General features: G+C 41.5%; 1 protein-coding gene across 1 annotated transcript; it reads right to left on the bottom strand.

The window, feature by feature from the left end:
• Positions 1–317: 317 nt before the first annotated feature.
• SSU72 (SSU72 homolog, RNA polymerase II CTD phosphatase) lies at positions 318–26,883 on the bottom strand. The gene is made up of 5 exons (XM_068658298.1): positions 26,701–26,883; positions 19,758–19,901; positions 4,279–4,418; positions 2,470–2,588; positions 318–1,431 (listed from the first exon to the last, which is right to left on the bottom strand). Exons 1-5 carry the CDS (start codon positions 26,778–26,780, stop codon positions 1,330–1,332), a joined length of 585 nt encoding a protein of 194 aa, XP_068514399.1. The 5' UTR covers positions 26,781–26,883; the 3' UTR covers positions 318–1,329.
• Positions 26,884–27,975: the final 1,092 nt, after the last annotated feature.

Genomic DNA, 27,975 nt, shown 5'->3' with positions numbered 1-27,975 from the left:
AGCGGGAGAATGAGAGAGAAGCCAGTTCAAACCCCATTTCGTGCCACTTCACTTCTAGCACATTTAAAAAGTTGTCTCCAGTTATCAAAGTACTAAAGGACACACAGCCCTCATTCGCTCCAACGCCTTCACCAGCTCCTTTAACAGGTTTTAAGATCTACTCCTGCCTTTAAACAGCAGCACATTACCATTCACCTCTAGAATGTCTAATAATTCACTTTGTTTTCACTTTTAACTTGATGCTCTTAATTTCGATCACTCTGAACAAAGAAGGCTGAGCTTGCGCTCTGTTTGTATATACATACTCATTTTCTGGATTGTGAGCTGTGACAAACACGTTTATTATTGCTGTATGTGCAGAGAATATTTCCATTCAAAAGATATTTCAGTTAACAGAAAGCTTGCAACCATTTCTATTAACTTTGCCATTTCTCCCCCTCTTCCTTAGAGAAGACATACACACAATTGGGCCCCGACTGCTGTAGTTACAGCCTCACAGTCTTATTTCAATCTCACGTATGATAATTCCAAAGCAATTGAGATGCGAGAAGATTTACTGGCATTGCCCTAATTCATGTAGAGAAAGCAGTTCACTTTGGTTCAACACAGGCTCAAAAATCACTATGAGTTGCCCACATACGCAGCCTCTCTGAACAAGGGACAGAGTCCAAGTCTTCGATTCCCACCGGCATCTTCCTGCTGTCAACACCCTCTCCAAGACATGTTGGATGAATGAGCATTCCTGTGCTACTTCAGATACTTTGCGTCTTACCTCACCAGAGCAGTCACAATTAGCTTCTATTTTGAAAACAGACAAACTTGCAGGGTTTTATTTTTATTGGATGCTTCCAATTTTATATCTAATAATATACAGATACTCATTTTTCATTGTTCCATTCATATCTTCACATAGTTCAGCCATTCTGTCACATTAAAATAAAAAAAAAAAGCACAACTGAAATAAAATAAATTTGTAAGCTGGAAAAATACATTATAAACTTATATTCAAGAAACATTCTCTTTATAATTAAAAACCCACTTCTAACAATTTAAGTAGGATTTAAAGAAAATCTTGATTTGCATTTTTAAATAGGTGGCCTTTGTGTATACTTTTAATCATTTCATATGTACAATTCAGCCAGTATCTCTGCCTACCTGTGACAGAATACCTGAAATGAAACAAACAAAACAAAAAGAAAAAAATTGAAAAGGAGTCTTTAACAACAACAAAAAAAAATCAATATTCTTTTTCCAGGAAAATACAGTATAATCAGAACTTTAAACACATGCTTCTCTCATTTGTATTAAGGCCTAAGAGACAGATGTGCTTTAATAAAAGCAGACAGTATGAAGAAAAGTCCTTCCACTTTTCTCTTCGAATTCCTGTAACAGCTCATCTATTTCATTTTCCATGTCTTCTGTGTGCTGTATCTAAAAGAGAAAAAAACACTAAGTAACTGGACTCCAAGGATACGATGCAGTTTAGAGAACAGTAACGATTCAGTGTTTTTGGCTTACTGTGAAGCCTAAATCAGCAGGCTGTACCAAGCCGTGCAGCACTGGGTGTTTTATTGAGATTCCCAGCATTCCCAAACGTACATATATTCTGCATCGTGTTCATCTGCACATCCTTCCTTCTCCAACCCACTGAACTGGCACTGAACTAGTACTTTGTTGAGTAGGCAACATCCATCCTCACTAGATAACAAATGGAAGCTTTAGAATAGCTGCAAGCACACTGAACAGATGGCTATAATTCAAGTCCCTTGAACCCTCTTAGGATTTTTGGATCTGGAAAGGATGCAAGTATTCGGGACCAGAATAGATCGCACAGTCTGGAGTAACATAAAAGTCTGTTGCCACACTGGAATAGGTGAGCTAATCAGCTTGCACGTTGGGAAAGGACACAGAGCCTTTCTGTTCTCTTGACGGTTACGTCAACTGTTTTAAGCTCAGCTTATTTCAGCATTATTTCAAGGGTTAGGGCCAAGAACATTGAAGGTGGAAGACAGAAGGCACCAGATTTTTTCCACATCATACACACAACAGGGTGGTACTATGAAATACACCTACACAGGATGCTTCTCAAGTATACCGTGATTCAGAATGCAACTCTGATGTTGAAATCCCACATATTACAACTGCCTTTGAAAGAGACGTTTGTGCTATAAACAAATGTTTTGAGGATGGGCTCAACAAGTGTAATGCTTACGTGAAGTGCTTTGTGATGCTGCTTTTCATGGCAGCTAACAATTCATTAGTTTTGGACACACACAGTCTACTTTGGAAATCATGAACTCCATTCCAGTTTCACAACAGCTCCAGAAACCACGAGAATTTGGAAACAATTCTGTTGAGATGGGTTTTACCTGAAACATTTTCTGCAATATGCAGCACCTTTAAGGAGAGCTAAACAACCCCCAAGCCCCCTGCAGTCAGCTGAGTCCCACATGAGCCCACTCTACTTACACACTGGCAGAGCTCACAGATAAGGAAAGCACCCAGGGTTGCCTCCTCGTGGTTATCCTGAATGTCCACATTGATCACGTGTACTGGCTGACACGTCTCCTGCTCTCTGGAATTTAAATCTAGTTGGAAACAAAACACACAACAGAGAAATTTTGGGTGGAATGATATCAGGTTTTACACAGTATTCCTCAGAAAACTGTTTATTATTTTGTATTCACAGAACCACTGAATAGTATAGTCCCTCTTTTCAGAAGGGGAAGGTGGATTTGGGAAACAAAAGAATTCAATTTTGTGGAAGGGCTGTGATGGTTTATTAGCCTTGGTCAAGAACAGTTACTGCTCACCTTCAGCTGGCAGTCTTTAAAACCTAAGATTTTCAAAAGTCGAGAATGATTTTAGGCTTCCTCACCTGGAGGGTTTTAATTGCCTGTTTTTTAGAAAGCATTGTGCATCAAAACATTGAAAATTACACTGCAAGGTGAACTCCTCGAAGTTAAGCACTGCCAGTTATTTTAGAAAATTCTAGCTTTAACTTGCTCCATTTATGGGTGGAAAAGGAAAAAATAAAGCATCCTTTTCCTATTAATACACCCATGTATTATTGTTATGCCTCTCTAACAAAACCTTCCTACTACACTCACTTTTTTAAGGTACGAGTTGCTCTTTATTAATTCTGCTCTGCAAGTTTAGCTTGGCAAAGCCTGCTGAGGACTCCACTTTAAAGTTTCACCTTTCTAACCAAGTGCCATTTGGTAGCACTCGAGCTTTCTTCCTTTAACGCTTCTTGTAATTGCCCAATTATCATAACGTGAGGGAGGCACAAGCAGAAAGCTAGCAAGTGGCTGCCCTTCGCCTCATATCCTTCTAACTCAGAATACTCTCATAAAACAGGGTGAAGGTTGTTTTGCACAGGAGACATGCTGAACTGAGGAACCATCCATTCAACTTGCAGGGCAGCCGCTCTCAAAACTTACTGATACGTTTCAAACACTTTGGTTAGACATTCAGAGCCATTAATTGCTCAGCTTGCAGAAGCTCAAACGTTTGTGCGTTTGACGCGACCACTGAGAACTGAAAAGGTAAGCAGTGGCCTTTTACATTATGTATATAATGCTGTTTGGTGGTCTCCGAATGTAAAGGAAACACCCCAAATCTCTCATAAGCCTGCATCCAGCATTTCCAGCAGCAGGGTGCCAGCCCAGGAACTGAAACCCCATGACTCTGTGAGCTCCCATCAGCTTGCCAGGCGTTATTTGTGACCATGCAGAACAGCCAATGCACAACAGGAGATTCTGGCGTATCTCACTGACTCATTTAAGGGCCAAGCTGTAGCACGTTAGCAGAGAGCTAATCATGTTCAAGAATAGCTTCTCCAGCTTCATAGGAAGTATTTATTATGGGCAAACTGCTTGGTAGGGCACAGGAAGTATTCCTAAGGGAAGGGAAGCTGCATAGAGAAGACAGCTTAGGCTGGTTCTCCATCAACCCATAGCGGTAAAAAAAAATAATAATAAAAAAAAGCAAACGTGTACTTGAGTTTCTCCAAATGCTTGTTATAGCAATTTCAAATTGCTATACCTACACATCCTGCGTAGCTGCCAGAGCCAGCATCTTTGAGAAATATGTACTCAGCTGGCACTCCTCTGCTACGTACAGCCCATGTCAATGCACTGGGAGCTCCTCTCCCTGCTGGTGCTCCAGCAACACCAGCCAGAGCAGCCAGAGCTGTTGCCAGAGCTGTGAAGGTCTTTGGGGATATGGGTGTGTGGGGTAGAGAAGAACTCAAGTTTATCAGCTTGAGATCCTTACCTTCTACTACTTGATCATAGACTCTTTCTTCACACGTTAGAATCAAATCAAAAACGTCTTTGCAGTTCTGGAATCTCTCTGGTCGTGGCTTGATTCTCTTATTTCTGTCCAACATATGTAAAATCCCATTCTGTGTGTATCTGAAGTTGCTTGAGTTAAGTATCTTTAAGAAAAGTCACGTTTCCGAGCAAATCACCAACACAAGTTAAACTATTACCGTATCTTTAAAAGCTGTTTGCAAATACAAAGATCAATGACCACTGAACAGATTCCTGTTTGACCCCACGAAGGACAATTCAGGCAACTACTGACTTTCAAACATCTCACTGTCATTAGTACAATGGCAGAGAAAGCCTTAAAAGGCCCTCATTAGGTCAAGGACAACTTCCCTTGGGTAACTGCTTTTCTATCCATAACGCTTAGAGCACACAGACGTCCTGTTTGCTAAGTGTCCTGCATCCACCTGAGTCCCTACCCTCTGTCCTGGAAGTTAGACAGGGCTCCTGGTGCCTGCATGAAGCTGCAACCTGACCTCAGGTTTATACAACTGAGCCTCCAAAGGAAATTAAATAAAGCAGTGGGGTACCATCCCTTCAGAATATCCCCAGACAGAAACAGGAGTGAAGAAAACCACTGACATTACTGCTGCCAGCACTTCAGTCACCGGGTGAAACAGATCCGTTACGCTGCTTGGTAGCTCAATTTACGCCGGTACAGTAGCTTTGAGACCCAAATTTACAGCCCACATCCCCCTTTCAGACAGGATTCACTAATCCCCTGCCCACACTAACCCTGTCCTCTCAGCTGTCTGGGATCCACGGTTTCATCAGGAGCACGCTCGCATACATCTGCTCGGTTCATTAATAGCAAACTCCTCCTGAAGACAGTTTTATGGGCAGATTAGGAATACCGGGGAAGGTTTGAATTAAAAGAGCATGGAAATTGATGCATCTCTTCCTCGCTTTGAAGCACCGGCTATTTTTAGCCATCTGAGTACATGTTTTTAAATTAAAATAGCAGTAAGGGTAACAGTCTATAATTTCTTGAGATAACAGAAGGATTCTGAGCAGAAAAAAAAAAATCCATCATTAATAGTATGTAAGGTACCATCTTGGCTTAATTCCATTTTGAAAAGGTCACACACTTGGCAGGTTGTCTTCATTCTTTTCACAGTACAGTCCTGATCTTGTAACAAGAGGCTGACAATGTTCTGTCTACCTTTTTCCAGTTGCCCCCAGTATCCCAGTTGCCCCCAGTATCCCCAGTTCTCTTGCTCAGGTCTATGCCCGCTCATCTGTGTGCTCCAAGGTGTTCTTGAAGAGCGTTCAAGCCAACAGCCTCCAGAACTTTTAACTCTAAGTTTTTAAGCTATATTAAAATCTAAACTCTTTCTACCCAAGTAAGAGACCTTATATGGGAAAAATATTCAGTTCTCATGTAGCTGCAGCATCCCACTAGCTGCTCGACTGCAGAAAATTTCCATTTTGAATTACAAATTGAATGATACTTCATCACAAATATATATATAAGCAACACTATCAGTCAGTCAACTGACTTGTACTGTGTCTTTTTTTCAGGGCTCTCCCAAACCTTTTACCATCCTTCCTTCCCAAAAGACTTCTCCCCGTGTAACTAAAGAACTGAGCTTTATAGCCCAAAGCTATCTGAAGCAGCTCGTGTACACCAGAGCCCACATCTTCAGAGCATCCCTGTAAAATCTCCTTGGGTCTGTCATGCTTGGAGAAAATCCGCTATGCCAGACCTCCGGTGATGTGCAAAGCATGAAAACGAGTGTAACAGCCATTTTCAGAACCCTTGTAAACATCTCGCTGCACTGCTCGGTTTGGAGTTTGACAGCGAGCCCCTTCTGGGCTCTCTCATCTCCATTTCTACATCATGCGGTTGGAGGAAAAATTCACAACACCCTACACACTTCTCCTGGTTCTTTTTTTTCCCTCCATTTCTAGGAGGAACGTTGCTGGCATCTGTCCCCTAGCCTTCCTGAGCATGGAGACAGAATTGCGCATATTCCAAAAACCCACACAGTCGAGCTTTCTGCTTCACACAAGCTTTCCGCTGCCAACTTACAGCTACATCTTTTCGAGGGTCTATGTGCCTATAAAAGGAGATTGAAATCAACCGTTAAGATTCAGGCTGCTTTCATACTTGGTTGTATAAAATCTCTTTTTCACCTGGATAAAGCCAGCATGCCATCCCGTCAGCAAGCTGCCCCGAGCTGCAGGACTGTTTTCAATGCAGAATCTTAGCCCAGATTTGTTCTCATCATGAGCTCAGGTGAACACAAGAGATATTACAGCTTATTAAAGGTCTCTACTGCCAGATGTTCAACCGCTCAAGTCAGATTTCGATCTCATTCCAGCAGATTTCAATCCCGTGCTTCCTATTCTCTGCACTTCTGCTGTCCCTTCTCAGCAGTCCCTAATTCAGAAGGTACTCACAAAACTCTCCTGGCTTTCAGTGCTGTTGTCTGGCCACAGCAACCTTACCCCTACCGTGCTCAGAAAGTTAAGACATTGTATATATATTTATATACATATATATATATTTATATACATATATATATTTATATATATATATATATATAAAGACATTTAGGTAACTAAGGGGTCATCACCTACTGCAAACACAACATTTTTGCAATGAGTCTAATTGAGACACTAACTTTATTGGAATAACTATGCTAATGGATCCACAAATTAAATTTATAAATTTGTATGTAACAAATCACTCGTAGAAAACTAGAAAAATTTGATATAAAGATGTTGCAACGCAGGTTGCATTTTGCCATGCGGAGCATTGCTGCTCACTCTTGCAGATGGCTAGACCCCACTACCTCTATGGTGTTCCCTCCATTTCCTTTAGGATATCCCATAATAATGTATTGATGAGTATATATACAAAACATAAAAACGTGTTTAGAACAATTCCCTAAATCTTTCACAGTTCCTGCCACCCAAAATTAAAATCCCCCTGTCACAGACAGCAGAAGTGCCTCCTCCCACCCCCCTGGGTAGGTCTCTGCCCATCCTTTCCCACCCAGTTCATCAGTCAGCTGCTCACTCAGGACCCAAACTGTACTTTTAGCTGTGGAACACCACCATATATATTAATATAGAAAAGAAACTAGGTATTTTCCTTAATTACTAGTAATATTCAAAGAACATTTCCAGCAAGTAGACTTTTAGTTCTGTATTTGTGGGGGGGGGGGGGGGGGGGGTTGAAACTAGATGATCTGTGAGGTCCCTTCCAACCCAGGCCATCCTATGTGATTCTATTTTCCCACCTTCCACTGTCGCACTGTCCTTCCCAAGTAATTCCTCGATAGGTCCACTTGGCAAGTCTGAATAAGTCTTGCTAAAAGCTGTGAATAGGAGCTTTTGTTAAGTGAAAGTGGGGTACGGAAGAACATCCACAGAATAAAGCAGATAATCCTGGAGAGCAGAAGCGTTTTCTTGTTTAATAGTCTCACAGTTATCTTCACACTTTGGTTATGATTAGTTCAGTTCCTAGTTCTCACCCTCCCAAACTACAATTTTTCCACTATTTGATAAAACCTATACTGAGGTTAAAATTAAGAGATTTCCCTGTGACAATACTATTTTACACTGTTACATACACCACTCCCACACTGCAAGATACCCACTGCCTTCACACATGCCCAGCTTCCAGTTTTACTGATGGTGTTTCTTGTGGAATTGAATAGTTTGGCAATGTTTTTGATGGTTACCTGACTGCAAGATTCAGGAAATTGGATCTTTACAAGCCTGAAAGGTATTTTTCTCTGTAATTTCAGAAGTACTATTGTTAGAAATCCATTTTAAAAAATAGGGGAAAAATACACACATGTAGCTTCAAGATCTTCTCCTTAAGACTGTATGATGACTGCCTATGCTGGAGGTCAGCAGGGCAAAACATCTTAAAGTTGAACAACAGTGGCAAAAAATTCTCCCATGGATGCTAGATGTTACTGCATTCAGGTAAAATGAAGCTTAAGAGGAAAGTGAGGGGGAAAGAAAGGTTTAGGCTCTTGCATAACTGCACTCTGCCCTAACTAGGCTTCCCAGGGTTGGTCTGTGTGTTTGTTAAGTGTTAAAGCTGCACTGAATATGCTCACGAAGTCCCAGAAGTATCACTTGGGGTGTAGTTAAGTGATTCAGATGTTAGTGCTATCTGACCAGATCTATGCGTGTGAATAATGTAGTTATTCCTCTGCACAGGCATCTTTGAGAAATGCAGTTATTCCAAGATCTATTTAGGAAGCTAACTTGATAGGAAACTAAAGATGGTCTTTAGAAAATCTTGTATGTCTGTCCGTGAAGAATTAAAGGGAGTCTAGGCACTCTCTTCTTTACAATGAAACATCATGGACCTTCTCTGCAGGGTAGACAGGACAGTATTTTCTTTAAATTAGTTCCTGAATAAAATATGGCATATTCCCTGAAGAACTAGATATTGGGATTAATTCCCCTGATACGTCAATGTTTAAATGGACTGCCAGCACCTGAAAGAGTAATGAATCATCTGCATTAAAATAACTTAATGCATCAGATTTGACTTTTCCTTAACAATAATTTTCTCCCCCCATTAAATATGAAGAGCCATCCACACATCACACCTAACCCAGCTTGGACCTGCTATCGCTTCCAGACAGCAATTTTTTATGGTGACTAAATACACTTCCCAGGTAGAACCACAAGAGGACAGCAAGAGGAAAGAAACCTCAGAAATAAGGTTATTTTAAAGTACTGGCTACAGCTTCAACTTTTTTAAAACCACCAAACAAGCTTATAGAAAATAAGGTAAAAAAGTTTTATTTGCATTAAATGAAAACAGATACTCTTGTTAGAGCACAAAGCAAGATACAGGGTACAGAAAGCAACTAGACTGCACAGAAATTACTGTGGACTATGTTTAGAGAGCCTGCACTTGAGGCTGACAAAAAAAAAAAGCAACAGATTAGCAAAGGAAAAACAGGAAGTTTTGATAAATCTAAAGATCAGACAGTTAAAGGTTGAAAAAGGGACACTGCACAACAGTGGACAAATTCAGTGTCTGCCAGAGCACAAGATCGATGCTTCTTTTCTCAGAGCATTAAGAATCAAGAACAGCTATCAGCTTCAATGGGAATAAATCCAATTATTGGCAAATTGTTTTTTTTGCTTCCCCCCCTCCCAGTACCTATGATGATGGGGCCTCCACTTAACATCTCCGTTTTGAGGTAAAACAAGACCGCAATATTCTGAATGAGAAATTCAGGAGAACAGAACGGGCTGAATCAGAGACGGACACAGCCAGATGAGCTCTGTCTTCCATTAAACTGTTTTGCAGAGCTCAGTGTCCAGCTGGAGTCAGAAGGACCTATTAATTCAGTGGGAAAACTTCAGCAGCAGTTCAGCCTCAGAGCTTGATATTCAGACAAGGACAGACAGGAATGATCATCTCAGGCCACCTAAGTTGCATGTTTATAAGGAATGTGCATTTCAGAACTGTAAATTATCACCTGGGTACCAAGCACCTTTTAAGAAGCATGAGCAACAAAATTAAATGTCATGCCTAGGTTTTCACACTAAGATGTTTCAGCACATTATGTGGTATTTTAAGACAAAGGCTCGTTTCATTTCTTACCGTTGCTGAATAGGGCTGAGTTCTTGTGGTGGCAATCACTGCAAGCGGACAACTGACTTTCAAGAAATATTTCTCATACCATAAGAGGAAGCTTGGATGAATTTAACCATGCAGGTCTAGAAGGTTGTAAGTAAACATCTACATCTCAGGTCAGCAAGGCAAAAAGTCTTCCCTAATAATCAATGAAATGGAATCCACTGCGTCTGCTGCCCGGTTGTTCTGTTTTAATTCTTCCAACCTCATGAAAATAAATCCTTTGGAATATCCCTTTCTGCCCTATAAGGGCAACCAACCAGGTCGCATCAAGACACCTCGTCTGCAGATGACTATTTGAGATGAGATGCTCAATACACTGACTTAAATTAAAACCTTGTATGGATGAAAAGAACCCTGATCTCTTATTGACTGAAGTATTCAGGAAGTTTCATTGTAACTTCTACATGAAACTGAAAATGAAGCTGAAAACTTTGGAGTATATAAATTAATTAGATAGTCATCTAAAACAGAGACCAATCTATTAAACATAATTAGGTAAATTCAATTTGCTAAAATGCATACAAGCTCTTCAGGAAAAAAATCATCTTTAAAGTAATGGCTGACGCCCAAAGCTTCTACATCTTCAACAAATCTGACATGCCAATTATTCATTTTCATGCAGCTGTCACCATCCTCAAACACTGCAATTCTTCTTTGTGAAAAATAGCAGTGGAGCCGAGTAAGTCTCAAATGCTAGCTCAAATGAAATTTGCAAGTCTCTTTTTCTATATAATCTTAATTTAATTACTAGTAACTGGATTGTAAACAGACCATACCTTGTGCTTCATCCCGCTGGGCGAAATGCTGATGGGGAACAACTGCCCACCCTTCTTCCACCTGCAGTATCGCTTCCTTTTGCAGGGAATACAACACTAAAAAGGGCACCAGCGCTATGATTTCTGCTTTCCAGGCAGCTGCGGTTATCGCTGCAAGAACCGTCTATGTTCTGTATCTGGAGCATGATTTGCCTTTCATTTGGAATGAAAACTGTGCATTTTTAGTACAAATTGGAGATTGTTCACAAGTCCTTTGTGGTACTGTGTAACTTACAGTCCTAACACTGAAAATATGACATCCTAAAATATCACAAAACTACCAAGTTGGGTCAAGTAACATTTCTGGTAATGTTTGTGCCTGCGTGAATGACTTGCAAAGGACCGAATATGAAATGTCACTTGCTTTTTACTGCTAAAGCCAACAACGTAGCATTTATAAGCTGTAAGCTACAAATAAAATCCAGCTGAGCAAGCTCACAGCGGTTGGTCCGTAACCAACAGGCTCGGCATGCTCATTCCCTAAGTCTGGTCGAGCCCCAAAGCTGAGGGCTGCATGCCCACACTTCTCTGAGAGAAGCCAAGATCTTTAGTTTAGCCTACAGCTCAAGTGCCAGACAGTGACTTGTCAGTGCTGAAAAGCTGAAACTTCATTTGAGGATGAAACTGGACAGAAATAAGCTGTCGAACGGGAAAAGGAAGGAAGCAAAGGTAAAGTCCAAAGAGCTGGAGGAGGGATATGATAGACATACTGGGGGGACTATCAGAAAGACAAGAATATCAAAGACAGAACACAAGATGACTTCAAAGATGTGGCATTTTTGACCATGCCGAACACTTGGCTACGTACTGCATTCCACGTGTATTCCACGTGGAGGTTAATTTCAATTGAAAGAATTTAGAAGAGTGTCTGTCACCTCAGCAAGATACCTCAAACTGCTAGCAGGTCCACCAGGTGGCAGGGACAGGTAACAAAGGATTACAGAAACCAACAGCAGGACCAGCAGGCAAGCTAAAGAAAAATACCAGAGGGTACTTAAGTATTGCACGTTCCTTTGGATGTTCCTCTCAGGCTTAGAAACAAGTGCCAGATTTCAAAAGATGAACGTCAGGAGACGTGGCGAAGCAGGAAGTATACTGAAGTAGCTGTACAGGCAAAAAGGTTTGTGAGAAAAATATCAGTTATTCCAGTGCATGTCTCAGAGAAAGAGGGGCTGCAACAACTGTTCTCAAATTAGTTTCCATTGTTATACTACTCTGTACTGTAGAATTCAAAGTTAATTTTCAACTAGAGTTATAGTTGGAACTCAGATAAAGCAAAACAAATATTGCAAATCTTATGTAAATTAAACTATTTTGCTTCACTTATTTGGGAAAGCCAAGAATGTATTCATAAGGACAGCAGGGCCACTTTTAAACAGCAGCACGCAGAACAAGGAACATGCCGGGTGAGATCCACAGTGGGGGTTCCCTGGCACAACACTGCCAAGAGGACACTGAAGTACAGGGGAACGTGGTTGATCAACAGCCTGATTAACAACTGGTTTCGCAAAGCTCACACACACACAGCTTGTGTTCCTTGGAGAAACACTTCTTGCAGTAAGTCCTCAAGTCTGTTCTCACACCAGATTCCCAAGGGATTCACACTGCCAATTCTGTCACTGGGCAGTAACAATGCTAGGACTGAGCTTTTCTTCCTCCCTCTTCTGTAACTTCAGCTGTTGGGTTGGCTCCAAGTTTCTCGGTGGTTCAGCAAAGGTAAAAGCTGTGATTCAACCAGACAGAGCTGCTAAACTTGGGGCTAGATTAATAACCCATGCTGGAAAGAGAATGCTAACTTTGCCTAAATGGAAATAGATGTGAGGTACACTTAGAGGCTCTACCATCTGAAGAGGTGGCAGACGCTAAGATTAAGCAGAAAACCCTGCAAGATAAAATGCTCTGGCAAAGTCGTCCACACCTTTAGTTACACAAGGTAAGAGTAAAGAGCAAGAACAGGGATTAACTTGTTTGCAAATTTTGTTCTACACTGAAGACAGAGCAATGGAAATATGCCTTCAGTTCTTCTGAAGAATATTTTAACTATCTGTCCACATATCCAAGACGAATGCCACGAACATCCCACAAGTCAGGTACAGGAATTCTACTGTCTTGCAACTACTACCACTGGTTGAAGAAGTTACAGGCACTCCCCTGAAGATGGAGATTGTTCTGGAAGCAGTATGAAGAACAAAGACTGTATAAGCATTCCTTACATCAACAGTAAGCGTTGCGTTCATCTGAAATAACTTCTTCTAGTCAGGAAACAGCAGCCTGCCATCACTTCTGTCCTGGATCAAACAGCCGAGTTAGGACCAAGCAAAGCTATGCTGGTTTTTCTGGGCAGGCAGCTGGTAAGGTTCATCAACTACACAGAGCAAAAGGACTGAGTGGGATTTAAGCCAGTGCCCAAGAGCAGAAGCGGCAACTTTTTATACGTGGCTAAGTTTAAATAACAATAAGACTACCATCTTTGTAGGGAGTTAAGAACAAAGAAAGCCTGTGCTAAGACACTGGAAGAACAAACAATATGAATGCCTTGCTGCATTCCTGTGTGATATCAGAAGTAGCAGGGCCAGCACACTGGGAGAAAAATTCCATCTGCTTATGGGGCAAATCATATCTAAGTGATGCCAGTCATGCACGGTGCGCTCAGGAGGCCAGCAGGTGGTAGGGACCTACACCTTCAAGTAGCTCTGGTTTTCACGTCCATCCAAAGACGTGGTATCTCAGATTCAAATCTCACCTTTACTTCCAAGAACGCTCAACAGACTTAAAATGCTTGCATTCATTAGCAGAGCTCATACATTATGACTGAAACTGTCAAGGAAAATGACTCCAATGCTATATGGATTTTAAAACACTTGTCAGCCTCAGCCAGGATGCTTTGGATGATCTGTTCAGAACTAACACTGGATAAGGAAATAAACCTGAAGATTCTAGCCAGAATACAGGCAGAGGAAGTTTTATGTGCTGAGAAACGTTTCCTATTAGACTGGTATCCATCGTTTCTCCTATGTCCTAGAACTTCAAATACAGAGGGAAGTATATCTAAACAAGTATTGATTGTTTGCATGCATAATAGTTTCAAATAATATTTCCTTTTTGATGTGGATGAAACCAAAATTAACAGCAGTTTCTTCAGAAGCCAAACTAAGCAATACTGAAAACTGCTGCCCTTCAAAGGTTTGTGATTTTGTGTTTTTGTCTTAAGATCCTTTGTGGAGAACAAGGGACTGGAGCTCAGCTAACGGTCAAAAGGGTACGGAGTTGCAGAAACGCCTCTCAGATTCTTCAAACCCAGCTTAAGCACTGCTCTTCATCCTCATCCTTTCCGTTTCACTAAGTATTTTGTACTTAAAGTACTTTGAAGGATGTTAAGAAAGAAAATGAGACTTACGCTTGTTGAGAGGCTTGCCATGCAACAGGCCATGATTTCAGCCATACAGCAGCTAGCCCACTGACCACAGGAATCCAGTTCAGAACGGCAGCTGACAGCTGTTTATCAGCTCCAAATCCAGGAAGAAAACCAAATGAAAACAGAAAAGAAATACAGGGGTGAAGAGCTTACCTGAAATGGAAATTAAGATACTCTTGAAAAAAGGAATCGGCACAGGTGAGCTATGTGTGGCCTCAACAAGCATGATGCAGAGGTCAGGAGTCCTCCTGCGTGCCCATGGTTAACTTCCCCTGTTAAGCAACTCAAGGTTGCTTTGTACAGCCTCCAAAAAGCAGTGCCATTATAAATTCTCCATAAATTAGGACAGTTCATTGATCCAGAAATACCAGGAATTATTGCTCAGTTATTACAGATTCTAGAGCTTTGCTCTAAGTGGCAGAAGTCTCTGCAACAAACAAACAATATTCAAGAGAGAATGGACAAGCTTTAGAGCAAGCTCTTCCTGTCACCGGCAGCTTTTCTTCCAGCAACTTTTCTCCACTTCTTCAGGCCATGAATGCTCTGGGCATCAGAATCACGGCTCTTCACCACACAACACCAGAGCATTAACAGCAACGCTGGAATATACAGCTTGGCTATAAACCAGAAAACAGGAGGAACAGAATTTACAAAGTCCTAAATCTTTTCCACAAATGACAACCCAAGCAGTAAGACCTGAAACTGATTTTGATGACATATTGGAAAAGGAAAATTACTGCCTCCTTTGCCATTCCGTGCTGCACCTTTCATTTTCATTGCAAATTTCTTATGGCAGCTATAATCTGGTTCTACTTGCTTTGTTAATGAGAAAACCAACAGGCAAAGTGCTATGACCTCATTTCATACAAGAAGGATCTTATTCCTGGTACCGCTGCACTACAATCATCTATTCCCAGCTTATGCTTTTTTCCCTGAAAAAGCAGACATTAATTTGAGCTCTAAAAATAAAACAAATTAAAGAATAAATTCAGAACTTCATGGGATATCAACTATTTGATAGCCATGTACCGTTTAAATTGCAAGATTATTTACATGTTTAAAAACAAGAACTAGTTTTGCTTTTCAGGGTGCAAGAAGGAAATCAAGCTATCTTAGGTAAGGAAGAGCAGCAACTTTTAAGTGCATCAGCCATCCATCACCGTCCAAGAACATGCAGCTAGTGTTCTGCAAGAGCACCCAAACTCTTAAACTTACCCCTTAAATCCATGATAATTTGCCCTTTGCTTCTACAGGTTTGTTTTAGTGCTATTCCACCTTTACAACTCAGCAATATGTTCCTGTTGTACAAAAATCAGTTTGCTTTGAATTTCTTAAGTAGCTGCTTCCATGCAGCCAAGTGCCCAAGATGTTTAAGCTTTACAATGCCAAACCTCTGCACTGGCTCTCTTGCAGCATAGTTACCGCTGATGCCTGTAATTCCTTTAGGCAGCTTCTACATTTTGCTGATTTCTGCTGTTCTCCTTAAGGCACGTACATCTGAAGGTGTAAACTGTGCATCCCAACTAACGTACAATTAATGCACAAAGAGCATTTAAAAAAAACTTTACAGACTACTGAAACCTAAGGGGCTTTTTATGATTTACTCTGAAGCTCCTGCTACAACTCACAGGAAGGATCCACAGTGTTTCCAACAAGCCCCTCATCAAGTACACTGGGGGAAGCTGAAGACCAACTCCAATCCCAGACTAAGCCCTCCCTGAGCTCTACCTTCCCACATAGACCTTGCTAACCCTACCAATGCTGACACACAGGTCCTCCAGCTATTTTTCAAGCTACAAACTTCCCACTTGTGAGAGGCTGAAATGAATACCCTAATAATAACGGACGTACAGCATGCAGCCATTGAATCACTAAAAACCAGACTATTACCAGACAAAATAAGACTTTTCCAAGTATAAAAAAAAAATAAAATCTAAAGAACAAGAATTCTCCAGAACCTGACTAGGCAAATACAGAAATTCTAAAGAGCTAAGTCCAAGGCTGTAACGAATGGACTCTTATCTTCCTGAGCATGATATGCCACACCTAACTGGGAAAAGGCAGCCTGGACTGGCTGTATACTTAGAGAACTGCTTCCCTTCTTTCAGTACTGGCATTAAGGGAGAGAAGAAACCTCCCAGACAAGATGACTTTCAGTACTGCAACACTGTCCTGTGAAGCTGTATTTCACTCCAAGAGAGAAGATCCGGTTTTTCCTGCAGGAAAAGCCTGGTAACGTCTGACTAAGACTTTAGTCAGGATCTTATTTCATTGCCACACCCCAGAGAAAAAAAATATTGCTCAGTATATCCTCACCACTCCCGGATGCCCCTCTTGTCAGCTAGTCACGGTCCTCCTTCTTTGTTTATTCCTCTTCGAAGGCACAGGAGATAGCATCTCAAGTGGGACTGAAACATTTTGGGCAAGGCACAGAACCCTGCTCCTGTACAGTCCTACAGAGACACCGATTGAGTTCAGGAATACCCTTCTGTTGGTCTTCCTCCTCTTCTGTCAGGAAATCAGTATTTCAGCTTTGTCCATCTGAACCCTGTGAAGATCTCATCCGTGCTAGAATCCGCTTCAGAGTTTTTCTGATTTTTCCCCCCCATTCAGGACTGCCCATGCTTACTCCAAAGCCTCCACATTTTCCTCTACTGACATTCTAGCACAATGCATCTTACCCATTAAGACAGCAGAGAGCAAGACAGATGAAGAACTGTGGAATAAACCAGGGATAAGGGTCAGCCACAGGGAGACCACAATGCCATAAATACTTGCTGACAAAGTGGTTTGTATGACAATACAAATTATTTCCTCTTGTTCTGAATGGGATGGGTACTATAAACGGAACGGAAAACACATCAGCAAAGCACACAAAAAAGCATGGCTATCCAGCCTATAGAGTTAAAAAAGAATAATTATATCTCAGTCAATCACAATATCACTATTATTTTTCTCAGAAGACAATGCTTGTACCTTTAACTAAGATGCACCAATCCAGCTTTTGTTCATTTCTGAAACATCTTCTTTTCTGCCTGAAGCAAACCTTTAGTACTGTCTTGATCCTATTTTTTTCTCCTAATTTGATATCACATAACTAAGGAGCTAAAACTGGAATCCTATTTACATATTTAGCAAGCAGGTTAAATTAAAAGACAAGAAGAAAAAAAGTAGGAAACCGAGTAGCAGGCCACAGTTGTGAAGCAGAGGTATGCTGCCCAGAAATCCTAATTAAAAATAAATATATATCTTTGGAAATAACTAGGTTTCTTCCATCTAAGGGTCACAGATAAGTCAGTGTTGAGAAAAGGAAAGAAACAGTCAATCATGGAGTTAGTTCATATTGATAAAGAATTTGGGAGCGGCTGCTGTCAAATTTTGGTCAAGTTTCTATTTGAACAGTTCCTATCCCTGGGCAAACATGCAACAGCAATTGCTTTTGTAATATGGCTTTTTGAAAAATTTCATCTTACTGATTTCACTTGATTGCAAACTCACCAATTTTCCTTTTTTTTTTTTTTGGTCTCTCAAGTCACAATTATATAATTAGAGCCAAGTCCTTAAATCCCTTCACATGGCTGTACGTGGCAAGTAATTATACTGGCCTATTTTTGAGATGTCCATTTGCACATGTGAATTCAAGGTACTGTAACAATACTACCCACACATAATCCTATGGAGCTACCCCAGACACTGGCCCTGTCTCACATTAGTAGCAGAACCCTCTACTGTTCTCCCAGGAAGAACAGTAGTATTTTTAAGAAGCACCCAAAACCTACACTCAGAACAGCTTTAAGTAGTTTTGTTGCAGCCCTCTATTAGGGCTCAGGGAACTTAAATGCAATGTTCTAAAAATGCAAGGGTGGAAGGGGATACTTGTTTTAGCTACTAAACTTAAACTGCTCTGGACTGCTTTCATTTTGTACGTACTGTAACCACCACTGTGGGTACTCAACTGAGTGTGGATGTCTTCCTGGCTCCATCAGTCCCTTATCCCTGTGCTTCGGAAATTCACCATACGCCTTCAAGGTATGTGAGCCTGTGCTCTGTATTTCTCTAATTAACAGCAATGCAGGTGCTTTTGGGTTCTGCAGGGTGTTTTTGATAGTTCTGCTCTCCCTCCTTTTTTCGAGCGACTACTTTTCACTCTAACTCATTTTTTACCTCGCTCTCATTGACGTCCATCACTGCAGAAGCTCGTTTCTGGTTGAGACTAAAGCCTTCTGAAACGAGATCATTTCCTTGGCTGGTCAACAGAAAATGTGCCAAGTCACTTGCAGCCACAACTTCACTGAGTATCTGGTTTCCAAAATGCATTGGATCCCTGCTGGCCTACAGAACTGGAGGAAGGAAATCCCTCCAGCTGAGGCTGCACTGGATGTGTCCCATCACTGGAATATGGGAACAAGCTGACAGTTCTCACCAAGATACTTTCCAAACATGTGGAGCAGCTCTAGGTGACAGTCATCTCCACTGAGCTGATGAATGCACGGCTAGGGAATGGGACAAGCTAAATCATATGAACAACAAATTGTCTTGTTTCCCCCACCAATTACACCCAAAGCCCTTCGGAAGAGCAGGTCCCCACCCCCTACAGCAGGTGATGTTTGCATGCCCATCACCTCTATTATGAAAAATCTGCCACTAAAGAGCGCAAAAACTGCTCTGTTACAAATTATGACTCATTTCTGGGATACTTCATTTTAAAGGGTTCTCTATTTTTAAGAAGAAATTCTTACTGAATTATATACTGAGTATCTTTTTTAGGGTAAATTCTGTCTTTCGCATTTAACATTTAAAAAGGAAAAAAAAAAAAGTCAGATCCCTTCCTGAGAAAGAAGTATCTAGAACGAGTTCCCTGATTTTTCAAAAAAAAAAAAAAAGCAGGTTTTCTTAAAGAATGAAAAATCAACCTTAAATACAGATGTTCTAAAATCATGCAGAATCATGAATGATGTTGAGCTAAGTAGTGTGCATAACTGTGATCACCTCTGCTCTCCAGGATTAATTCTGTTATTGTGCTTTCCTATGTCCTTCCTTTAAAATATACTATGCACATTTTTTTGGTGCACTGCTCAAATCAGGTATCAAGAAGCTCTCAGTGAGAAGAGTGAGTTCTTTAATGAAAGGTATCCTCTCTCCCAGAGAAAGTATACTGTAAGCCTTACCTGTCAGTTTGTCTGAGCTAAATACAATTTTAATCTTGAGGTGGCAGCTGTTGTCATATCCGTTATCAGGAACAGTCTTTGCACTGGGAAAGTAGGATCCACAGTGCAGTGGAGGTTAACGGACAATTTGTGATAGGATTAATGTGCTTTCAATCAAGAGGTAAATGTGTTAACAGACTACAAAGGAGCATTCTGAATGCGTGCATTGTAACTCAATAGCAATTTACAAGGGAGCATTAGAGGCCCTTTGTAAATAAAAGACCTGCTGTGAACTTAAAACGTTTTAAGTTTGCCAGTCAAGCAACTATGTGTTCCTAATGCATAATGCCAAATAATGAATTACACCTTTCAAGGAGAACCACATTGGATTTTTTTAAAAAGGCCATGCCACAGGGATACAGTTCTTTGTCTTTCCTAAGCAGATCATTGTACATCTGATCATATGTTGTTTTGAAATCATAAACATTTGGCTTGTCCGGTGCTGGTCCTGGCAGTTTCACGTGAGTCCCTGTTCCAAAGGATCGGACACTGAATCCTCGTTTGCTGAAAGACAGTGGGGAAGGGGAGAGAAGAGGCAATTAGACTGGATGGATTTTAAACAATGAAATGCAATCAGACAAATCACAACCAAACAGTCCAAATATATCTTTCAATTAACAGTTAAACTAAGGTTACAACGTTCTTAGATTTACAGTGCAGAAGAGTCGCACACAGAAATTTGTAGAGCAGCAGCACACAGCTTTTAACCCATGTAACTTTCACACACACAAAAAAAAACACCTCCCTCTGACACCAGGTAACCAGTATCACACAGAGTTTTCTGGTACCTGGCATTGCCAGAAAAGCTAACAGGAATGATGCAATGATTTTCAAGCTTTTTCTCCTTTCCTCCTCCCCAAAGATGCATATTAAAAAAGAGAGGCAAAGCCACTGGGCCTCAGACCATCACAAAAAAGAAATAATCCTATGAGATTATAGCCAAAAGGAATAGAGCCCTCACGTATCTTGAAGGTTTTTAACAAAGTCAAACAAATATAGCTAAAACTTCACTCTGAGGGGGTCACCGAACACGCTTTGAAAGACCTGCGATTTACCTAATACCGAGAGAAAAGACATCCCAGGCATATCTATACTGACAACCATCCCTTTCGTTCTTTTTCAGAACTTGATCATCTGAACATGGAGAAAGGCGACTGGCATGGACTTGAGGGGTACTGCTTTAGTGCATGACAAAGCAGACTCCAACTCACTGCCAACTTCTCTATAACCTGCTAGTTGTTTCATAGCACAGGAAAGAAAAGGGACCTAAGAGCGTTCCACTAGCATAGCACAGAATCAGTGCAAAGTGCAAGGAGAAATAAATAACCAAGGAAAGAAAAAAAAAAAGTCAGATTAGATTTCCAGAACAACTTATTTTCAGTTCTGTCTCATCTGAAGGAAAATTTTCTTCCAAAAGTGTTTTTCTACTTCTTCTACTGGAGGAAATGTGATGCAGACAACAATGTTATCTGTGTCATGAGATTCACCAGGCAAGTCTTGCTTGAGAAAATCCTCACTTGTTAGTGGAAAACCTTGGGGCAGAAACCCAGAGCACACATTTCCTTGCAGTTACAATTAAGACTCATGAACAGTTTCTGAAAGGCTGCCTACATTTTATACAATTTTTTTTTAGAATTATTGTATGCAGTGCTTCAGACATTGGGTTTCTGTTGTGCTTTCAGATATTTTGGATCTGTAACGTGTTGTGTTCACTCTTGGGCAATACAATACATGCAGAGACATTTTTGTCTTGATATAAGGAAGTAACAATACCAACTGGTCATCACTTATTCTGCTCAAGTTGCTGGGTTAACTATTTGATTCCCCACATTACGTTGCCAAACCTCTGCTGTGCTTTAACTAGCACAGTACAAGCATTTGGGTGCTTGGCATTTCCTTCAAGTGGGCTGAAAAAATCTTGCTGTGCAATTACTTTTACAGAAGCGGAACACACACTCTGCTAGCTTGCATCTAAAACTTTTGGGTAAGCCCAAAATAGCTTCATCCCATTCTTGGGAAGAACTACTTGTTTAATTATTAAAATTTTAAAAAAGGAGGCAAAAACCTGTTTGTCTTCAGGGGCAACACCTTTGTTTTTTTCTAGTTAACCTAAATACACTGGATTGAATTTCAGTAAATCCTTAATAAGGATTGCAATACATTTTGTCAGCTAACCCAGGGTAGATTGATTTCTGGTGGTCTAATGGTCAAAGCTACACATGGTAAAACAGTCACTATTAGCCAGAAGGCTGAAATATTTGACTTGAGAGTTATAGTACAGCTTCTGAAACATGTCATGATCGTGGATTATGTTTTTTTGTTGTTTTGTTTTAAAAAAAGTGCCCACACCTGCATCTGCAATGATTTATCTGAGTCTGAATTAAAGAAAGCCAAGACATCTGCAGCCCTGGGAGAAGAGCGACCAGAAGGCTGCGAGCCACTGCAAGGGTCCCAGGTACCCATTTTGAGCAAATGCCAACTCACACCTTAACTCCTTGGTCTTCGCACACAAGATAGCAGGAGAATCCAGTAGGAGACACCCATTCAAATTGCTTGTTTGTCTTAAAGTACAATTCCTTCCACAAAAGTGACTCATAACTGCACTCGTGTTTATTTTCCCTGCCATCCTTCCAGCCCTGAGTTTTTACTCTACTGCCTCTGCTGGGCACAAGGAGTCCTAACACTTATGGACAAAACTGCAGTGCCTAAATTATTCATTTTTTCAGTTTCATTTTCCAGATATCTCATCCTTCTTCCCTGCCTAACGTCTACCACTTGAAGCTATTTTGGCAAAGTAGTTTGGGAACACCTCATGAAAAATAGCGAACTTCAGCACCTCACACTTCCCATCTTCTTTCTTCCTCTCCCACAAAGCAGTAATGCTACAACGGAAAAAGTATTTTCTTCTATGCTTTCCTCCTAATTTTTTTTTTTTTTTTTACTTTAGTTTTATTCTCTGAAATAGGTCTGGTTAGGTCACACACCTTAGAAAGCCCACCTCCAGCTGCGAGAAACATCCCCAAGGTCTGTGTAATTTCACATAGCTCAACACAGAAGTGTTTGCTGCAGTTTCACACACCAAAAATTTGTGGTTTGACGCCCATGACCCACTGAAAAGGACTTCCTTGAGCAGTTGGCACGCACGCCTCACCTGGGGAAATTTCATGCTTTGACATCAGCAGCTGCCAAGGTAGAGTTTTACGTGAGTTATGCATCAGGTGTACTGTGAGGAAATACTTGGAAGATGTTTCACCAGACTCCTTGCAGCAGTGGGGGACGGGACTGGTCAACAGAGCCTGCTTTTGTTAAGGAGCTGGGCAGATCCAGTTTAGTGAGCCAAATATCTGCTCTTCTGTGGCACAGCCTCTTAACAAGGAGTATTTTCTATGAGACAATGTATATCTAAGAGCCTTAGCCTAGAAAAACTACCCAGAAAACGGAAAAAATGAACTTCATCTTTACCATAAGGAGTAAAGGGTAAGAAACAGGATCCGTGGGAATGGGGTTAAGCTGAGGCAGGGGAAATTTAGGCTTGACATCAGGAGGGGGTTCTTCACAGAGAGGGTGATTGCACACTGGAACAGGCTCCCCAGGGAAGTGGTCACTGCACCGAGCCTGTCTGAATTTAAGAAGAGATTGGACTGTGCACTTAGTCACATGGTCTGAACTTTTGGGTAGACCTGTGCGGTGTCAAGAGTTGGACTTGATGATCCTTAAGGGTCCCTTCCAACTCAGGATATTCTATGATTCTATGAAAATTATAATATACTAACTCGGTGATCTTGAATACTAAATACTGAAAGTGATTGCAAAAAACTGCAGCACCACTGTAGGCAGTAGCAGTAAAGTTTCTCAGGGGACAAATTAGTTTTAATACAAACTAGCTTTAATACAAACCTTCCACAACTTGTAGCAAGAGAATAATTAGCAGTACCCTCCTCCTACATCACTTCAAGAATATCTTATGCCATTCTACCAATTAAAAAAAAAAATCACACACTTAAACAGCAGGAATGAAAGCATTGTTAACTGATTTTGATTACAAAAATCTTCAAAATATTAACTTATTGCACTGCAACGTGTAATTTACTTATCAGTGGTAAGCTGTCAGATGAAAGTGCTATGTTAAAACCACTTCTTCCTTTCTTAAGGATTTATTAAGACAATTCCAGATTTCTTAAATTAAGCAGTGCAGGTTTCAATACCCCTTTGGCAGCAGTTAGCTGCTGACAGATGTCAGCAGAGAAGTTACAACTCAGCTACTTAAGTAAACTGCAAGGGTGTAACTTAAGTTCTTTTACTTTGTCAGTGTTGAAATACAAATCATAACCTTCACATGAAACAAGCTTTGGCTACTGGGATTTCAATTTGTAAGCTTCAGTTGTCACCAAGATATCTCATGTTCACATCCCCAAGTTCTTAGCACAGTCAGTTTCCTAAAACAAAGGGGAACACAAATACCAACAAGTCTGCATTACCAGAACAGGACCAGAGAAGGAACTGAGGAGGCTGAGATAGGATGTCTGTACCATAAAAGCCTGAAAATACAAAATTGCTAGAGAACCTGCTCAACACTGGAAGAATTTGAAAGGATAATTTCCTCTTAAAAACCAAATAACCCTACAGGAATGGGTATGTTGAAGTGGCTGTGTAACAGGGCTTGTCAGCAAGTGTAACCCTTCCACCTTCCCCTTCAGTGTTTCAAGGAGAGACAGGGCCTAAATCTATGTATCCTAAAAAAGGACCTAAGTGCAAGTCCTGTTTGTAAAAGCAAGAAGGGTAGGATGGGTAAGATCTGACCTAGAGAAACCCAGTTTGATAGCTTTTAAGGAAGGATTGCATCTCTGCATAGTCCTCTGCCTTGCCTCTTTTCCCTTTGCTTTAATGCCTCATTGGTGATAGTAGCTATATTCTACCAACAAGCTTCAAGGACTTCTGTTGAGAGATTAGAACAGTAACAAAAATATTTAGAAACTGGTTGTTAAAAAAAAAAACAACAGAAAAAACAGAAAAACACTATAAAGCAAATAAACTAGTGCTGAAGCAAGATAATGCTGGTTAGATGTCATTTTATCTTTGTTGTATTGTGAACAATCAAACATTGGCCTTCCAGAGGCACAAGTGGCAGCACGGAGACACCAGGCACAGGAAGGATGAGTAAGAAATTTAGGTTTGCCAAGTCAAAGTGGTGCAAGCCCTTTGGAATGAACCACTGCAATTTAAAAGGAAAAAAAAAAAAAAAAGTAATTCTTATTATCTGGTTAAGTCAAAAAGAATGCTGAAGTATACAAAATATGTACTGAATTTTTTTCCTCACGTTCAAGAATAGAACAGCAGGATAACGTAAAATGAAAGTACATTAAAATATGAGACTATTTAAACCACTTCATAATTTCTTGCATTAGACAGGATAAACAACTGAAAGGGAACATAAAAACAAGAAGTGATAGACTGCGAGCGTGTCCGAGAGCCTACCATGTTAATCATTATTTCATCTAGATGTGCTATATAGACAGCTAAATATATATGTAAATACACAAATGCATCAGGAGTTTAAATTCAGGTATTTCTGGAAGAATCTTTTTGTTGTAGAAGGAAGAAGAATTATTTAAGTTCAAGTTTTAGTAGCCATTCAGTAGGCCTTACATTTGGAAAGTGAAATAAGCTTGCCTTACAGGTATTTTTGTCTCTACATTGAAGACTGAAATAAGCACAATTACTGAGGATACTTCACAAGAAAGATTTAAATGAAACCTGTAGTTCATGAGAACAGCGAATGGACTAGAGAAGTTAATTCTGAAACCTGACCTACAACTTTATAAACACTAAAAAATCTGTGATAACCACATCAAAAATATTTTTATTTCGATACGTTTCCTAGCATAAATATTTTCAAGAAAAAAAGCCTACTATCTTGAGGCACACATTGCAAAACTTTGTTTATGGATGCTGACGTAGATGTTCCAACACCGATGGCTGGACTCCAGATTTTTGTTTTCAAACAGTCACCTGTGGTTCCGTAGCATTTGTGCCCTTTAGAGTTTCATAATCCCTTAAAAAAAATACTTTGAAATTGTAATACGTCACTTTCTACGCTTTAAACATTTCTTCCGGACTGTTTTTCCTCTTTTGGTCACGTGTTGTTTTTTTCCAAAGCACAGTGCAACATACAGCAGGACAGCCTGGCAAAATGGACCAGTTTTGATCCAATACAAACTGTTTTCTGAAGTTTACAGGCAAGCAATCTTTCTCCTTGCAGGGACTAGTTATATCTTTCGAACAGCATCAGCTCTATTTTGCCAGTTATGCTATAGTTGTTGTTCCTAATGACACAGGATGCTGCTGCTTACAAGCCTTTACAAAATAACTGTTTTTTTTTTTCCTAAATAAAATCGTAAGGGAGAAGAGACTTTCAAAACGAACATCAGCCACAACGGAAGTGATTTATTTCTTCTGCAAAAACAGAGGGGAAGGAAGAAAAAAGCTGGATATTAGAAGTAAATTTAATCCCCACCCCCCAAGCGCTCCAGTTTTGGCTAACGCTCTGCTCCAGCGTTATTACCAGCACAAAACCCGCAGAAAAGCAGCAGCCCTTCCCCACCCCAGCTGAAAGCACGTCCTGGTCCCATGGGGTTTGGGGGAACACCTCAGGTAAGGGCTGACGCCAAGTTGAGGCGTTCTCTGCACCAGACGCTTCCAGTAAGATGGCTGCCAGACCAGATGTTGCTATTATTTAGCCCTTTTACGTCTTTTCCTCTGTTTTAATCAAAACGTAAAGCACGATTTACACTTGGTTGTTTGACTCGCTGTGCTAGTGACGTGCCTCACCTCACGTGGATGCTGACTTTGCCTGATTTTAAACGAAAAATAAGACTTTAGCACGGTGCCCAAGGAGGCTTCAGGCCCACGGCTCCCGGCAGATCAGGTCCCTGCCGTGTCACCGCCTCCCTCCCTCGTCTTCCCTCAGCCTCCAGCCAAGCTGGAAGCACTTATAGGGCTGCATAAAGGCTCCCTCACAGCCTCAGCACCCCTTCACGCCCTGAACCCAACACCATTTAACCCAATACTTCCCCCGGTGCTCCCGCAAAGGGGAAAGCGCTCCCTGTCAGTGCCCGTTATTTAAAAAAAATAACAAAACAACATTAAAAAGAGGCAGTCGGGCGTTAAAACGCCGAGCCCCGGGGGGCTGCCGGCCGCGTTTCGCAGCGCTGGAACGCGGAGCTCCGCTGTGGCGCCGACCGGTGCGGGCCCCACACGGCCTCGGGCCCGCAGGGAGGGAGGCGGGCGGGCTGGCCCCGGTTACCTGAGGATGTTGTGCGCCTCCATGCTGCGGTTCTGGTTGCTGGAGCACACGACGGCCACACGAAGCGGAGAGGACGGCATGGTGGTGAGAACGGCTCGGCCCGGCCCGGCCCGGCCCCGGCCCCGGCTCCGGCTCCTCGCACAAAATGGCGGCCGCGGCGCGGCGGGGGGCGGGGCCCGAGCGTGTCAGCGGGTGGGGCGGGCGGCTGCCACAGGGAGGAGGGCATGGCGGAGTGTTGGGGGGGGGGTGTGCGGTTTATAGGAGCCGGAGTTGTGTTTAACACGCACAGTTTCCACTTAAACTCCTCAAACACCGGAGACTGGGGTTAAGGAGCCACGGGGAGGGATCCCCCAGCGCTCCGTGTGGGTTAGCGGCGTGATTCCCGGCGTTGTTCCACACGCAGCGCTTCGGTTGCTGCCCCTCCTGTTTTCTTCTCTTTAATTCCAGTTCTGTGTGGTGCACAAACATGGGGAGCTAGGCTTCCTGCAGGTAGCTTACAACAGGACCCTTGCTTTCCAATAAATTCCGAGTCTGAGCCTTTTACTTCCTTGAGAACAGGCTCCAAGATAAAGGCTCAAGAACTCTTCAGATAAGGGCAGGGAATAAGGTTAGGGTAAGGCTGTAGCCCTATAACATCAACTGACCTCATTTATAATTCATCAGGTGTCTCATCTTTGCTTCCCACTCCTCCAGCTCTCCATACAAAAGTGAAATTCCACACGTGAAATGTCTGGACCCTACTCAAGAGGCCCAGAAAGCTCCACAGTTTATCCACTGACTAGGTTGTGTTTGGAAGGTCTCGATCCAAGCTTTAGTTTCAAATCTTTCTCTTAAAAAATGCAAGAGAATTTGGAAAATAGTAACAACTGCACCTGTACTGACTGACTCCATCACTGTCCAAGGCCTGCACCACACCATAATGAAAACTCTGGTCTTCCCAAAACTCCCAGGCCATGGTGTGGCCTTTCCAGACTAAAAAGACAAGGGAAAAGTGTCACCTACGTGAGCCAAAGTACCCTTTATGTGATGAGGACACCAAAGGAAAATTCATGTCAGCACTTGAGCCCTCTCATTTATAGAAGCAGCGGCAGGATGGCTGTGGTAGCTTCGACCCTAGCAGGGCCACTTGGAAGGCAGGCATGGAACAGGCTCAGCACTCAAAACCTACTGGTTTTTGACACATCACACAGCTCTTACCAGGAAATTCATTTCCATTTGTGCATCTATCTTCCTCTCTGGAAATCTGTTCTAGTTTAAAAGGAATTTCACTGGCAC

This window comes from Anas acuta, chromosome 22 (assembly GCF_963932015.1).
Source record: "Anas acuta chromosome 22, bAnaAcu1.1, whole genome shotgun sequence".
Lineage (NCBI taxonomy): Eukaryota > Metazoa > Chordata > Aves > Anseriformes > Anatidae > Anas > Anas acuta.
This window is presented reverse-complemented; position numbering and strand designations above follow the sequence as displayed.

What these genes read in the sequence shown, in the direction of transcription:
- SSU72 (XM_068658298.1), bottom strand. Translation starts at nt 26,780, where the DNA reads ATGCCGTCCTCTCCGCTTCGTGTGGCCGTCGTGTGCTCCAGCAACCAG. An exon ending in CTTAGGAAAGACAAAGAACT is followed by an intron (nt 4,419 to 19,757) that starts GTATCCCTGTGG and finishes AAGCAACTTCAG; the next exon opens with ATACACACAGAATGGGATTT. An exon ending in CTATGATCAAGTAGTAGAAG is followed by an intron (nt 2,589 to 4,278) that starts GTAAGGATCTCA and finishes GTTTCCAACTAG; the next exon opens with ATTTAAATTCCAGAGAGCAG.